At 39.3% G+C, this 12,706-nt stretch overlaps 1 protein-coding gene across 4 annotated transcripts in view; it reads left to right on the forward strand.

The window, feature by feature from the left end:
• The window catches only part of LOC129711124 (casein kinase I), a 135,888-nt gene extending 123,930 nt beyond the window's left edge, over window positions 1-11,958 (forward strand). For 3 of the 4 annotated variants that reach the window (XM_055658541.1, XM_055658540.1, XM_055658542.1), the window contains exons 11-13: window positions 3,145-3,249; window positions 7,136-7,242; window positions 8,371-11,958. In XM_055658541.1, the coding sequence (XP_055514516.1) occupies window positions 3,145-3,249; window positions 7,136-7,242; window positions 8,371-8,425 (267 nt within the window). In that variant the 3' untranslated portion in view covers window positions 8,426-11,958. The remainder of the gene's footprint in view (window positions 1-3,144; window positions 3,250-7,135; window positions 7,243-8,370) is intronic. The other variant, XM_055658543.1, reaches the window with a different exon arrangement.
• The last annotated feature ends 748 nt before the right edge of the window (window positions 11,959-12,706 follow it).

Genomic DNA, 12,706 nt, shown 5'->3' on the forward strand with positions numbered 1-12,706 from the left:
GGCGCTGCCCCCTTTTACCTCCACCTCGGGCGATGCCCCTTGGACCCCCATCTCGTTTCCTCTTTTTTCAGATTTTTCCTGCCTCATGCCTGAATGTGCGAGGGTCGATGCAAACTCGGTGGGCCGAAGGGCCTGTTTCCCGCAGTGTATCTCTAAACTGAACTAAACTACGTGGTAGTTAGAAGTAACCTAGTTTCAAGAGTATACAGGTCTCGTTTATATTGCCATGTGTTTGCAGCTGAGAAGCATAGTTCATCCTTCAGCAAAGCTGAACTTCTGCATAGAACAGTAGAAACTAAGTAATCCTGAAACATACTTGCTTCAAAAGAGAACAATGGATAAGTTCTTAAGAAGGAACTGCAGATGCTGGAAAATCGAAGGTACGCAAAAATGCTGGAGAAACTCAGCGCGTGCAGCAGCATCTATGGAGCGAAGGAAATGGGCAACGTTTCGGGCCAAAACCCTTGGTTTCGGCCTGAAATGTTGCCTATTTCCTTTGCTCCATAAATACTGCTGCACCAGCTGAGTTTCTCCAGCATTTTTGTGTACCAATGGATAAGTTCTTCTCTGAGACTGAGCAGCAGCACATTGCAGGTGCAAAAACCAGGAAAGAGTTGAGCATCACAAGCAGCTACCTCTGAGCTCCTTATCCACTAAACCACAAGACTCAGCACCAAGTTCAAGGGGCTAACTCAGGATAAGTGTGTTGCTTCAGTTGTGCTGAGATGTGTAGTCAATTACATTTTGTGTCGGGCATCTGAACTTGTACTATGACCCCCATTCATTTGAATAGAATTGCTGATCTGAGATGGGAAAATTAAATGAAAGCATTTTGTTTAATTGTTTTTTCTTTAAATCTTGTTATGGGTGCTTTCAATTATACATTGAAGGTTTGCAAGATTTTTTTAATTAAATTTAAACGTATTTCAACTGTTTTTAAATAGAAACCTAGAAAATAGGTACAGGAGTTGGCCATTCGGCCCTTCGAGCCTGCACCGCCATTCAACATGATCATGGCTGATCATCCAACTCGGTATCCTGTACCTGCCTTCTCTCCATACCCCCTGATCCCTTTAGCCACAAGGGCCACATCTAACTCCCTCTTAAATATAGCCAATGAACTGGCCTCAACTGCCTTCTGTGGCAGAGAATTCCAGAGATTCACCACTGTGTGAAAAATGTTTTCCTCATCTCGATCCTAAAAGATTTCCCCCTTATCCTTAAACTGTGACCTCTTGTTCTGGACTTCCCCAACATCGGGAACAATCTTCCTGCATCTAGCCTGTCCAACCCCTTAGGAATTTTGTAAGTTTCTATAAGATCCCCCCTCAATCTTCTTAATTCTAGCGAGTACAAGTCGAGTCTGTGCCAAGAGAAATGTGACATTTAGTGACATTTATAAAGAATTAAAAAGAACTGATGCCCAAATAAGCTCCAGAACCCACGGCCTGAGGGTTTGTTGCAGATCACTTGTGTCTTAGGATGGTAGCTGCCACGTCCTGGAGCTCTGTTTGTTCTAATGGTTCTAAGAGATTAGTACTGCTGCAAGGAATATTAGGGACAATTTGCAAGGCATGAGCTGGTACAAATGAACCAGCCTCTCCATATCGCCCCTCCCTGTCAATGCTTCACGAGACCTCTGGAGAGCAGCCTACATAATCGAGGACTGCTGGCACTCTGGTTATTCTCTCTTCTACACTACAAGAGCTCAAAAGTGCATACCATTAGATTAAGAAGCAGCTTCTTTCCCGCTGTTAATAGACGACTGAACGGACCTCTCGTAAGTTCAAGATGTTGTCTTGATCTCCCAACATGCCTGGTTGCGATCCATCTACTATTTTTAACCTGCCATTTCACAATAGCTCTGTATTCTGTTTATTCTTCACCTTGCACAACCTGTTTAACTTATTTATGGTTTGATTGTACAAGTGCATGGTATGTTTTAACAGGACAGCAAGACACAATTTATCACCATCTCAGTACTCATGACAATAAACCAATATCAATGCTAAGTTTGATCAACCACCTTTGATGTACATTATTGATAAAGTTGCACTTGAAGTCAGATGATATTCCACAAGCGCTTGTATTCCAATGCCACCAATTTTATTTTTTTTCTGTTTGTAATTGAGGTTATTGGGTTCCTGTTTACAGTTAAACAGTGGCATGAAACACCACAAAAATCAGAACTCAAAGAGAACAAATATTATGATGGAGGCACAAGGAACTGTAGATGCTGGAAGCTTGAGTAAAAATGCTGGAGTAACGCAGCGGATCAAGCAGCATCTTTGGAGTCTGAAGAAAGGTCTCGACCTGATTTCCGTTTCTCCAGAGATGCTGCCTGACCTGCTGTGTTACATCAGTTTTGTGAGTCTACCTCTGGAGGACATGGATAAGCAATGTTTCCAGTCAGCACCCTACTTTCGATTAGTTTAAGTTAGTTCAGAGTACGCATCGATCAGCGATCCCTGCACATTAACACTATCCGACACTAACTTGGGTCAATTTACATTTTTACCAAGCCAATTAACCTACAAGCCTGTACGTCATTGGAGGGTGGGAGGAAACCAAAGATCTCGGAGAAAACCCGCGCGGTCACGGGGAGAATGTACAAACTCCATACAGACAGCACCCATAGTCTGGATCGAACGTGGGTCTCGAGCGCTGTAAGGCAGCAACTCCACCTCTGTGTCACCATGCCGCCCCTGTTCATTTCTTCTTCACTGTCCTTGGACTTGTTTTCATGCCAGCACATATTTGAATTGCAAACTTCTGCCTAATCACATGCTGCTTTGTATCAAGAATTATCACAAAAACATGATTGAATTTCTTTAAAAATTTGAAATTCAAAATATTAAAATGGGTTCAAGATGAAAAGATGCTTATTCTGTGGACGTTAACCATTTTCTTTTCCCTCTGAATGCTCTTGCGCATTAACTGTTTTGTTTTTGCTTGCTTATTGAAGTTGCTCCATCACTGACATTTTGTTCTCCTAACGCATTTTTTAATTTGGCAGATTTTACTAATTTGCTTTGTATATAATTGCTGTATCTGCTTGCTGTTAGCATGAGTTTTCCTCACTTTTGTGTTTTTTGGGTTTTTTCCTTTTTCTCCTCCCCCTCCTCTCTTTTTAAACATTGGCAGTTGGCAGATCGCAATGGAGCATGGGAACCTTCTCCCAGTTGCCCGCCCAGTGCTCACCAATTGGAAACACAACCTGCGTCAGAGAGGCTTTCCGGTTCCGTACAGGTACTTTCTTCACGAGTTGCACAACCGTTCCTTGCTCTCTTACTTATAAAGATCTCTGCAAACTAATTTAAAAACAGAACATAACTCGTACTTGGGTTTTCAACCTTTTGTGAAACTAGATTTCTAGTTTATTTTTGGTATTCATGTTATCTATAAACAATAATAGCTGGTTGACTTGCCGAGCACAACCAGACAGTGCTTTTCATTTATACAATTTTGACAGGCATATAGATGGGGAAGACGGTCACACTCTTTGCCCCTCTCACCTTAAAGCTATCCCCTCTAGTCTTTGATTTTTCCATCATGGGGAAAGTTTTACAAGAGAGGTGTGAGACAAGATTTTTTTTTAACCTTTGGCGAGTGCCTAGAACGCTTAGAAGGTGGTGGAGGCAGGTACATTAGTGTCATTTAAGTCTTTTTGAATGGAATGCAAATGCAGGGAATGGAATGATGTGGATTATGTGCAGGTAAAAAAATAATGGTCTTTGGCATCATGTTTGGCACAGACATTGTGGGCCAAAGGGCCTGTTTTTGTGCTTTACTGTTCTATGTTTTAACTGTTAGCAGTTAATTGACTTCTGGAAAAACGGAGCAAATTAAATCTACCACAAATCCCACATTTTTAAAGTTTTTGGATTCTTAGTTGATAAAGGCTTGAACAGGAGCCATTTGGGAGATTCCAATTTTTTTAATTGTCTGATTTATTATTGGCTGGAATGTGGGGTGGAAATCAACACAGGACTCTTTTAGTCAAGTTTAGTATTAACACTGATGAAAGGTTGTTTCTGAAGTGTCGGAGGCTGCGGGTAGACCTGATAGAAGTGTATAAAATTACGAGAAGCATACAGAAGGTAGATGGTCAGAATCGTGTTCCTGGGTGGAGATGTCCAAGACTAGAGGTCAAAGCTTTAAGTTGAAAGGGGCATAGTTTAAAGTAGATGTGCTGAGGCTGGTGTTTTTACTCAAAGGTTGGTGGGTTCCAGCATGAATTGCTAGAGATGGTGTCGGAGACCTACAATAGTGATGTTTGATAGGCTTTTAGATGGACACATGGATATGCAGGGAATGGAGGGATATGGATCATGTGCAGCAGATGAGATTAGTTTAGCTTAGTATCCTGTTTTGCAAAGTCAATGTGGGCTGATGGGCTTGTTCCTATGCTGTACTTTGCAAAACAGGATACTAAGCTAAACTATTTCAATTGAGTGGTTCGTACGCATGTTCATCGTGTGGTCTATGTCGGAATATCCTTTTTGCAATTTATCCTCCGTGTTGAAACTGGGACTATTACACATTGAGGCTAAAATTTCATTTTTACAGGGTCAGAAAATGTATCACCTGGTCACATGACACTGGATGTAACAAAACAAAGAGGAATGATAATGTAGTACACATCACAATAAAGTTTCATTCAATTAATTTTGAGGCACAGACATTCTCATTTGATAGTCAATCTGTGCAAAATAAGATGGTGCAAATAACAAGATACATTAGTTGAAACAACTTTAGTGATTCAGTCAAGATCGAGTATCAACTCTATTTGAACGATACAGCTTTATCTATCCCAGGAAGAAAATTGATCAATGCTGGAGAAACTTTTACATCCATTTAGAGAGCATGTGGTTTCCAGCCAAATGGTGGCACCATGAATAATGCTGTATTCCTCGGGTACTGAAGAAGACAAAGTGCTGGAGTAACTCAGCGGGTCGGGCAGCATCTCTCAAGAACATGGATAGGGTGATGTTTAGGGTTGAGACCCTTCTTCAAACAATTTTTCTAAATTCCAGTGTCTACAAGATTAATCTAGCCAGCCTTTCATTCAACAATATTCTATAATAGCATTTAAAAAACACTTCAACAGATAGATGGTCAGGAAAGGTGAGAGGGTTATGGGCTAGATACGAGAAAATGGGATAAACTTAGATGGGGTCTTTTGGTCAGCATGGATGAGTTCGGCCGCAGGGTCGGGTTCTGTGCTGTATAATTTTAACATGCTTCCCATTCCAGGTATTGATCTAATAATTCTCCTCTACCTCATTGCAAACACTAGAATTTGTCTCTGGAACTATTGTGCTACAATGCTGAGAACTATATTCTGCACTCTGTATCTTTCCCTCTGCTCTACCTATTGTACTGTACTTGAGTCTGGCTTGATTGTATTTATCTATAGCAATATCTGATTTGCTTGGATAGCATGCAAAACATTTTGAATTTCTGCATTTATCATATACTGTAAGTATGTGACACATTAAAAAATGTGCTGCATATCTCTGATCTAGCATGGTTTTTATTTGAGAGAGCCAAGGCAGTTCAGCTCTATATTAGTAAAAGATGCACGAGTAATGGGAAAAAATATACATTCCACACAACAAAATGAGATCAATGACTTGTAAGTGGATGACTGGGTAATTAATTAAGCTTTTGGTGACTTTGATTAAAGAGGTCACTGGGAGAATTTTCTATGTTTATTAAAGTTATCCAAGTTTATTTGTAGGAATAAACTTGCCAGTGTCGTTGCACTATCATGTCTCAAACTAGGTTACGTTCCTTTGACTATCCAATGATGCTGCAGCGGTTGAGCTAATGGACTAGTACAGTTCAAATCCCATCATTTGGGCCACTATGGAATTTAAATGTGGTTAACACTCTAGAATTTGGAAAGAAAATGACAATTAGTTTTCGTAATGACGAAGGCAAAAGCTACCAGATATTTATATAAAATGTATCTGGTTCATTAATATCTTTCAGTGAAAAATCTGCCATCCTTGTCCATTCTTCTCTTGGCTCTACTTCAGACCTACCCCTTATGGTTGTCTCTTAATTGCTCTCTGAAATGGACTAGGAGGCTTCTCAGTTCAACGGTAATTAAGGACGGGCAATAAATGTTGTCCTTGCCAACAACAACAGCGGGGCGACATGGTTGCACAGCGGAAGAGTTGCTGCCTTACAGCGCTTGCAGCACCAGAGATCCGGGTTCGATCCTTACTATGGGTGCTGTCCGTATGGAGTTTGTATGTTCTACCCGTAACCTCGTGGGTTTTCTCCGAGATCTTCAGTTTCCTCCCACACCCTAAAGACTTGCAGGTTTGTAGGTTAATTGGCTTGGGTTTGTATACTTGGTACAAGTGTAAATTGTCCCTAGTGTGTGTAGGCTTGTGTTAATGTGAGGGCGTCACTGGTCGGTGGGCCGAATGGCCTGTTTCCCCGCTGTATCTCTAAAATAAATCACAGCCAGATCCACAAGAATGAATGGACAAAGAATGTGAACATCCTAGCTGGTAAAAAGAAAACTATTAACCAAGCTAGCAATTTTGTCATGCTCACATCTGCTGTTCCTGTCCCTTTGGTTTAAAGTTTATCTGATCTGCTATGTGATGTTGCCACAACAAAGTAGTTGAGATCAGGAGTTTGATGTATGGCAAATTACAGACATGGACCACATTGCAATTCCATCTCACATGAGGCTTGTTAATCCAAGTGTGAAATACTGTGAATGTTTAACAAATTCATTTAAATCTGTAGATCTCCCTTCAGAAAAGGCACATACTATACAGTAGAAAGGCATGTATCCATGAAATTGTCTTTCTGCCAGTAACGTTTTATAATCCTTCAATGATCATTGAAGGGCAAAAAATATTGTATAACGTATCAATATTTTCAATGTTGATAAATGTGTAGAATTTACAATTCCATTATTATCTTGTCATTACAATGGTTGTTAAGCATCAAATAGTTATAAAATCCTTTGATTAAAATTGTATTTATTTTCTTTTGCCTTGTCCTGTCTCCTGGACAAAATGACGAGTACTTGGTCATTTGTAACTTTGCTTCCAAGTTGTTCAACTAGAAATTTACTTAATTATTTTCTTGATTTTTTTTTTTTAAGGTTGTGAGTTCAACAAATGGAGAGCTAAACACAGACGACCCAACGGCAGGGCACTCCAATGCACCCATCACAGCCCCAGCAGAGATAGAAGTGGCAGATGATACCAAGTAAGAATTTCTCCTAAATCTGAATGTAATATCTTTGCCCATAGAAGCATGAACAACATTTAAATCCTAAATAATTCTTGATTTTAAATAACTCTTATGATACCAGCTAAAGATATTTATTAAATGCAAACCGAATATGTTTAATGCAAAAATGTTTCTACTTTAAGCTTGACATCTGGGGCTAAAATTGATAATTTTTTAATAGAATATTTTCAAAAGTGGCCATGCACATTTTGCAGACTAAAATGCCTTTGTATAATTTATACGGTTTGATGTAGACTGTTAATAGTTGTTCTGTTCCTGGTAAACTACACGGGATCAGTGTAAATTAGTGTTTTGCAAAGGAGATTAAAAGATTTTGTATTCAAATTGCATGGATTAATGGATAGGGGACAGTATGAAAGAGAAACATTAAGGATGTACATTTTTTTCTAAATGCTGAGTTATAAATAGCTTACAAGCAAAGTCTTTTTTTACCTCTTCATTTCACTAGTCAAGTGATAGAGGAAGTGCAAAATCACAATTCTATGTCTCAATTGATGGTGTCAGTTGTTCAGGCGTGAACTTCAAACCATTTATTGGCGCCTTCCTTGGTTTTTACAGTTAAAGTCTGTCTGAAGTTCCTAAAGATTTTAGACAACGATGCGTGTCGGCAGTTTCAAAAAAATCTGCAGGGATTGAAAATCTGTAATAGAAACAGAAAATGCTTGACATATTCATAAATGCGGCAGCATCTGTGGAGTGAGAAACCGAACATTTCGGACTGGTGATCTTTTATTAGAAATAGGCAACACTAAAAATTGAACATGATTTAAGGGAGTGGATTGAATTTTCAATCGATGTCTGTCAGGAAAATTGTTCACCACCTTGAAGGTAGAGCTACAAAAAGAACAGCATTGTGGCAAAGTGAAGCTGCAGTGTAGTACCACAGTGCAGTAACTTCTGTCATTGAAGATAGACACAAAAAGGCTGGAGTAACTCAGCGGGACAGGCAGCATCTCTGGAGAGAAGGAATGGGTGACTTTTTTGAGTCGAGACCCTTCTGTCATTTTCATTTTCAGTCGAACTGTTGAGAGAAAAAAGGGAAGATTTTCATCTGTTTAATATTTGTGTTCTCTTTTTTTGAAGGTGCTGTTGTTTCTTCAAGAGGCGGAAGAGGAAAACTATTCAGCGCCACAAGTGACTTTGGAAGCGATTGTGAGATTTACACGTGTGCTCTGCAACTTTCCAATCATGATAGATTCAGAAATCCATCTTTTTGTGGCAGGCTGTCGTCTAAGATCATGCCTCTCTGGGGGCCATCAATTTGGGCTCCTGACATTGGCACCCTCCTCTGCTGTGAAATTCATTCTGGTGGACTTACAAAACACACCATGCAAAGTTTTTACTTCCTTTCCTGTGGGAATCCACAAAAAAACATTGTCTTTGAAATAAACACCCGAAATCTGCATTAAGTAGGATTATTTCACTGTGGGAACAAGGCGAAAATTCAGTTGAATTTTTAAAAAGAAGTTTCGGAAAGAGAAAGAGGTAGTGGTTACTTTGAGTTTGACGAGGCTGCTGATATAGTCTCAAACTCTGCTCAAGACATCCATCATTTATCTCCAGTGTTATGTAATTGCAAGTCATGCAGCAATTTTTTTTTCGTTTTTTTCCTCTCTTTTTTGTTCCGCGTGAATGTGTGGTGTAGTCACTATTGTTGGGTACTGTTGTGATGGGGAAATGCACTGAGGGCTTTCCACATCCTTAATTGCACTTTCGATATCAGTTTGTAAGAGCTTTTGGGTCTGATTGTGCAAATTTAAAAAAAAACTGTTTCTACACACCTTTTTTTTAAGGGAATTCAAAAGCGGTAGGAAACGTAGCATGTTTTAAATTGTAATAATGACAGTATAATGTTTGCAAATTGTAAGCCAGACAATTGCTGGGTAGAAATAGGACCTGATAAAACACAGGAAAAAAAAAAAGAATCTTATTCAAAATCTGAACCAGTTAGTTTCTGATCCAGGTAGCATGAGGGTTGTAAATGAACAGGGAAGTGGGCTGTCATCAGAATTTCAGCACCTGTATGATTCAAAACACTGTAATTCAAAGGTCACACCAGGCACAGTGAAGTGGATATGCCTTTCTGCAATGGCACTATTCATGGTGGGTTTGAATAAAGAAACCCAGTCAATAGGGGGAAAGAAAAAGACAAAGTCCTGCAGTAACTCTGAAGAAGGGTCCCAACCCGAAACGTCACCTCTCCATGTTCTCCAGAGATTGTGTCTGACCAGCTGAGTTACTCCAGCACGGTCTCTAGGCAAAGCAACCAACTCAATAGGGGCAAAGAAATAGACACAAAGTGCTGGAGTATCTCTGAAGAAGAGTCCCAACCCGAAACACCATCTATCCATGTTCTCCAGGGATGCAGTCAGACCTGCTGAGTTACTCCAGAACATTCTTTCATTATTTTATAAATCAGCATCTGCAGTTCCTTGTGTCTCCAAGTTAATAGAAAAAAAATTGAAGCTTTTTCATTTTCCCCGTCACATATTAAGAGATCAGATCTCAATTTTTCTTATTTGTGACTAGGATATTTGAGAAAGAATCTCCCAATCCAAATCATCTTGTTGATCTACTAGATTGCTGCCACACACTCTGAAAGGCTTCTAGGCAAAAATCTCAAGCTAGTTCCAATTGTTAAGCCAAAACAAAGGTAGGTGAAAAATGCTGAGAAATTGGTAAGTTTTCATTCTAGGCAGCAACAATAGGAAGAGTAGGTTTCTGCAAGTCATAGATCCAGTCACACTTTTCCTACACTGAGGAGAATTGTTTGGAATTCAAAAGCTATGATGGAAGAATCAACGGAAAAAGTACCTCAATTATTGAATTAGAACCCATATGTATTAGTGTCTCAATTGGGACAGAAATTAATTTGAAGTAAATTTTGATTTTGGAGGCAAATCCTAGTTTATCGGTTGCTCTTAATCAGTAAGACACAATTTTTTTGGTATTGAACCACAATGTTTTTATGCACAATTTTATTTAGAAAATGGTTGTTTTTACTTCGAAGTACATTTCATTTGAATCTTGTACCATTTTAGAACCTTCAATCTCCTGTTTTATTTTATGGCTTCAGGTATTTCTCAGGAAATTAGGGTACATAAAATGGACCCCCGACAAGACTGGGTTGTTACCAATTATCCATCTCAGCAGATTCTTGATATCTATAAGTAGATTTTAAAACTGCTTGGATTTTAAACTTCTACCTAGAGCGAACTACTTGCATCTTGCATGTAATCAAGTTTATAGGTGAAGTCCTTTCCCATGAATTGTCTTTACAGAAGTTGTTTCCATAGATTCAGTTCCTAGCTGGTAGTCCATTTCTGGTGCAGCTATCCACAATCAAGTTCAATATTTTATTTGCATAGCCTTCAATTTTTAGTTGGGTAATAATATTTTTTTGAATGCTTACGTATTGTTGTGGATATTGTCCATTTGCCTATTGAGTTATAAATAGGAACAATCCAGAACAGAAGGGTAAAAATGTTCTCCCTGAGCCTTAGTTACCAGATCTGCAAGATAAACATTTCGATACACATGCTTCCTAATATATTAATCACGAACTGGAGGACTGTATGTTATGGTTTGTGTTTGGACTAAAAAAATCTAAAGTACTTTTTTTTTTTTTTTTTTTTTGCATTTAGGATTATTTTCTCAGAGGTATCTTTGACTGTTCAGAGAGTTAGTATGGCCAATGTGGTTCAAGCACTCCTGAAGCCTATTTTGCAGGTGTGCCTAGTCTTTCTCACATGTGATAACACAAACGCTTTGTGGTGGAAATCACGGTTATTGTACTTTAAGTGTTAGGAATTGTGGTCACAAATCTTGGGGGCGACAACAATTTTATTTCCTGAAAATGGAGATTTCAACTCGTCAGAAGTCTATGCGATTTGCCCATTTATTCTTTCATTTAAAAAAAAAAAAATGATCACTCCTGAAGTTTTGAAAACTAATTTCACTGTTGGATTTATAGACCTGTCCTAAGAGAAGGCAGAACTGATATTGTAACTGCCTAAAACATGCACTTTTCATAATGGTGATTGTGGTTCAGCATAGCCAAAGTTTAAATTTCCCTTAGAAAATGATGGAATCAAGTGCTGAATCTAGACTGTCTTTAAAAAAACAAAATAAACTTAATGCTTGGTGGACTGTTGACGGTCATGCCTTATTTTAATACTTATTGCTGTAAATAGACTTTCAGAATTTATGTGACCCTCTGCTAGAAATGCCCGATAGTTTGACTGTGAATCAACTCTATTCCCACAAATGGATAGAAAGAGAAGTCGCAGGATGTCACAGTAGTACAATGGTATCACCAACGTGCAGAGCCATGTTTTGCAAACTTCATCTGCTGCCTTTTCTGATCGGATGGGTCTGTTCTTGGCCAGAAAAAAAAACTATCATGATAGATGGTATCATTGTGATAATTAAAATGTATATTGATGCTTGGGTTCTGATTTTGTTACCTTTTTGTGCGTAGCATTCGCCCAGAATGACACCACACGTGAAAAATGTTGATCTATGCATTCTGTAACCTGCCCAATAATTTAACACTTGACACACAATGGTCTCAATCCACAACAAGCACATGAGCAATTTTATTATGCTGTCATTAATTCTGGTGACTGTAATAAGTGAAAAGAACCAAATAAAGGGAGTACAAGCAATTCATATTTTCTGTTCTTGCAATATTTTTGTAATTCCTTGTTTTGAATTCCTTCTGAAGTCTCCTCTATCCCTTGGAGTACAAAAGAATGAGTGGATCTCAATGAGGCAAGCGGAAAAAACGATGTCCTCTGGTTTTGTGTGCAAGGAACTGCAAATGGTGGTTTACACCCAAGATAGACACAAAATGTTGGAGTAACTCAGCGGGTCAGGCAGCATCTCTGGAGAAAAGGGATAGGTGACGTTTTGGGTCGAGACCCTTCATCCACTTAATTCTTTGAAACCAATATTTTCCTCACATACCCATCAATTTCCCCCTGATTTTGCTATCTCCGGTAGCGGGAACCAATTAACCTCCCAACCAGTGCATCTCTGCCGAAAAAACAAACAACTGGAGGAACATGAACAGAGGGTAAACGCAGAATGCTGGAGTAACGCAGCAGGTCAGGCATCATCTCTGGAGAAGATGGATGGATGATGTTTTGCGATGGGTCCCTTCTTCACACTGATCATAAGGGTTGTGGGGGGGGACTGTGAAAGAAAGCGAGAGGAGCGGCAGGTCCAAGCATGGCCGGTGAAGGGTGAACACAGACAAGGGTGTTTTTGTTGGATTGGCAGATTATTGGACTAAGACTAGAGAAGAAAAGTCACGTGCGAGTCCAAAAGGGATTAAAAAGTGGTGAATTGTGAAGCTTGCAGGTAGAAAAGTTGCAAATTGAGGGGCAAGGTCAGCCAAGGTTCAGTGGGCTTCAGG

Source organism: Leucoraja erinacea, chromosome 29 (genome assembly GCF_028641065.1).
Source record: "Leucoraja erinacea ecotype New England chromosome 29, Leri_hhj_1, whole genome shotgun sequence".
NCBI classification, from domain to species: Eukaryota; Metazoa; Chordata; class Chondrichthyes; order Rajiformes; family Rajidae; genus Leucoraja; species Leucoraja erinaceus.